This window comes from Myotis davidii, unplaced genomic scaffold (assembly GCF_000327345.1).
Source record: "Myotis davidii unplaced genomic scaffold, ASM32734v1 scaffold411, whole genome shotgun sequence".
Lineage (NCBI taxonomy): Eukaryota > Metazoa > Chordata > Mammalia > Chiroptera > Vespertilionidae > Myotis > Myotis davidii.
In genome coordinates, this window is record NW_006282917.1 from 75,957 (window position 1) to 79,789 (window position 3,833).

General features: G+C 49.5%; 1 protein-coding gene across 1 annotated transcript in view; it reads right to left on the bottom strand.

The window, feature by feature from the left end:
• The window catches only part of LOC102756608 (chromosome unknown open reading frame, human CXorf36), a 10,551-nt gene extending 7,104 nt beyond the window's left edge, over nucleotides 1-3,447 (bottom strand). Inside the window, exons 1-2 of the mRNA XM_006753337.2 lie at nucleotides 3,128-3,447; nucleotides 513-777 (exon numbers count right to left, since the gene is read on the bottom strand). Of these exons, the coding sequence (XP_006753400.1) occupies nucleotides 513-777; nucleotides 3,128-3,342 (480 nt within the window). The 5' untranslated portion in view covers nucleotides 3,343-3,447. The remainder of the gene's footprint in view (nucleotides 1-512; nucleotides 778-3,127) is intronic.
• Between the last annotated feature and the right edge of the window lie 386 nt (nucleotides 3,448-3,833).

Consider the following 3,833-nt stretch of genomic DNA (forward strand, 5'->3'; position numbering starts at 1 on the left):
GTCCACAATGTATAAAACAGCTGTTGAGATTTTCCTGTCTTTTATAAGGAAGGGAAAAATCTCTGGCGGGGATGAAAAGATGGGCTAGGAGAGGGTCGGAGTGAAGTGAAAATGGTTATGGCTCTGACTGTGTTTGAACAAGGTGTTAATGGATGCATTTTTGGCAGAAATAAGGAAAGCTTGTTTAGCTGCTGTGAACGCAAGATGAGAAAACTGGTAAAGTTTTGGCACAACCGACTGAAGAATGGGACCCACATATTACAAAACGCTGGGCCATCCATTTCCAGGCAGATACTTTTCTGCAAAGTGTCTGCATATCCATAAGCTCATCAGGATGAACGGATCAATCTTGTTTAGTTCCTTTCTTATCACAAGCCCCTCTTTCATGGCATTGCTTTGTCCCACCTTAGACAGAACACAATGCCTTTTCCCCAGACAGAGGTGTGAGGTGGGAACACACACCTCCTCCATCTCGCCCCCCAGTCTCCAGCCACAGGACCAACCCCGCTTACCTGCACCAGGTCGGGCGTGAGGCGCTTGGCCTGCAGCCATTTCTGAAACCTTCCTGTTTTCCTCAGGACCCGCTCGATGCTGCAGGTCTTGGGGGCTGCGGCAGAGGCGCAGATTCTCCTGTCTGAGATTTCATGCTGGTGTTTGCTGACCAGCCTGGATATCTCCACTGGGCGCCAGGTTTTGGAATCATCTGAGTAATTTGCAGGGTACGAAGGCAAGTAGCCCAGAGGCAGTTCGACGTGGGTGGCCAGCCAGCTGTCAAACCTGGAAGAAGAGCCCTTTTAGGAAGCAGGGGCCAAGCAGGGACTAGTCACAACACTGCCAGAACCAGAGGCCAGCAGAGCCCCGTGGAGGTGGCGGGGGACAGTGACACAGGGGACCACAGCTGGTCTTATCCAACCCTCAGTTTTAGACTGGGGCGCTCTGAACTCTTTCTATGTGAGGACTGCTTTTGTTTCCTCGCACTTAGGGAGGTGTATAGATGGCAGAATAGTCGAGGGAGGGTCATGCCAGACATGAACCTTATCCTCTTGGTGCAGCCAGCACAGGACTCTCTGAACTTCTACTCCATGTAAAGACGGCAGCTTTACACTGGCTTGTACCTTTGATTCTCCTAACACCTCCTCCCCCCACTCTACAGATGTGGATAGTGATGCTTACAGAGCTTAAGGACCTTGCCCAAGGTCAGACAATATGTTAGTTTCCCCAATTGTGTTTGTGTCTGGGGGATGGGGGAGGTGAGGGCGTTCAACTCTCAAAATGCCTTAAAAAAAGCCCTAATAGGGAAAGTCCACATAAACTCCATGCAATAACTAGCATCTTGCAAAAGAAGTTCAACACTTCTGGCCCAGCCAGTGTGGCTCAGTGGTTGAGCATCCACCTCTGAACCACGGTTTAGTTCCCCATCAGGAAACATGCCTTGGTTGTGGGCTCCATCCCAAGTAAAGGGTGTGCAGGAAGCAGCCAATCAGCGATTCTCTCATTATTGATGTTTCTATCCTTCTCTCCCTCTCTGAAATCAATAAAAAATATATATTTAAAGAAGTCCAACACTTCTGATGATTTTCTATTTGTTATTTTTATTTAGTAACTTAGTTGAATAATCAAATATACCTTTGGTTAATACTGATTGGAAATAAAATTATTTTAAATTAATACCTTCTGTTTAGTCACCGAATCTTATACACCTGAGACAGGTTCTTAGGGTCGGGCAGAGAAGAGACCTATACAAAGGGCCTTGGGTATTGAAAAGGCTGGGAACCACTGTCTGCAGGTTAAGGTCCCAATTCCTGGGCACAGCACTCAAGGCTCCCTGCACTATCTGACTTTTCCAATCCTCCTCCCTTTCTCACGCTTCCATGTATACCCCATGCTCCAGTCACTAAGCGCTTTTCACTTCTTCACACACCTCTGGGTCTTTGCTTAAGTTGGTCCTTCTACCGGAAGCCCTTCCCTTCCCACTAAATTTCAGCTCAACCTTCCAGGCCTTGCTCAGAATGCTTTTCCCCGGAGAAGCCATTCCCCAGTCCCCATTTGGAATTAATATCCCCTTCTTCTAGTTCCCAGAGGTCCTTTACACTTCGCTTTTGGCCTGCATCAGACCAGGCCTTATTATTGTTATTTGTAACACAGCTCCCTCCGCCAAACCCCTGGAGGGCAGTGGCCAGAGTGATAGCCATGTTGCTACAACCCTGCCGGGTCTTGGCCATGATAAAGGCTCATTGACTGCGTGTTCACAGGCTTGGCTTCCAGAGCGTGATCCCTTCTTTGATGACAGCCATGTGCATTACAATTTACTAAACTTGGCTTTTCCTCCGGTCAAGGCAACATCTCACAACAGAAAACTGGTTCAGAAACTTTGGAGCAAACCAGCCTGGCTTGAATCCCAGATCTGCCACTTATTAGGTGGTGACCTTGAACAAGACCCTTAATCTTGATATGTCTCAGTTTGCTATCCGAAGAATGAGTGAAAAACACTAACTCCCAGGATGAAGTGAGTATATAAAAGTAGCTTAAAAATGTCTGTTACGCCCCAGCCGGTTTGGCTCAGTGGATAGGGTGTCGGCCCTCAGACTGAAGTGTCCTGGGTTTGATTTCGATCAAGGGCACGTACCTTGCTTGCAGGTTCTCCGGCCCTGGTCAGGGTACGTGCAGGAGGCAACCAATTGATGTGTCTCTTTCACATCGATGTTTCTCTCTGTCTCTCCCTCCCACTTTCTCTAAAACTCAATGGAAAAATATCCTTGGGTGAAGATTAACACACACACATAAAAAGTCTGTCACATAGTAGGTTTTCTATAAATTTTATTCCTCCCCCTTTGAGAAATGAACTTGGTCAATGTCATAGTCCCAGATTACTCCCTTAATAGAAAAGAAAACTTTAAGCTCTCACTTCAAAAGGACACTTTGAATTTAGCAATTAGGGCTGGAACTTGGCTTCACACCTGACCCCCCTCTCCACCCCAACTTCAACCCGCCGCTACTCTGATTAAATGGCTTTGCTGCAGCTCCCACCCATAAATTACAACATGGCTCCTTTTCAACAAACTCCTGGACATCTTTCATCACAGGAACAGAATGTTGCCCCTCAGAACGATCTGATTGAGATTCTGACCTTATTTCTTCTTTAAAAAACTTCTTGCAAATAGATGTTCCAATGCAGGCATTGCATTTATCAAGGCCGAGGACAGTCCTTCCAAAACTGTAGCTGGTTCTAGGAGGAGGAGGAGCCGGCGAGGAGACAGCAGAGCCCAGGGCTGAGACCCAGAGCAGCTGAGCCGGCCAGCCCAGGCGGAGGGCAGCCGCCCCCGGCCCCAGCCGGGGCTCCATCCGGGCCCAGGCCTCCAGCTGCAGCCTCCAGCTGTCCACTCAGAGCCGGGCAGAGGCAGGTCTTGGCAAAAGCCAGGGGGCTGACTTCAGAGCGTTGACCCTATCCCGGCCTCCCGGATTTCTGTTGGAGGATGCTAAGGAGCTTGGAGCTAGTGAGGCTTGGGAGGAGGTGAGGAAGTCCATGGAGGATGCTGATAACCCGGTTTCCAGAGTTACTCTTCCTCTGCCTGCGGTGGCTGCCGCGGGCTGGGAGGGGCTGACTGGCAGATTTGGGGAAGGACAATGGTCAGGGCTTCCCTGTGCAGTCCTTTGGACAAACACAGGATATCCTGGCTGGGCAGGAAAGGTCCATGCAGGATGTACATCCGACCTGGGTTCCACCTGGGAGTTTCGAAAGATTCTGAGGGCCTCCACCCTCCACTGTTTTAAGTCCGAGTCTATGTGTCCCTGGGGATCACACACACACTCGCCAGTCCCCCCCCCCCCCCCTG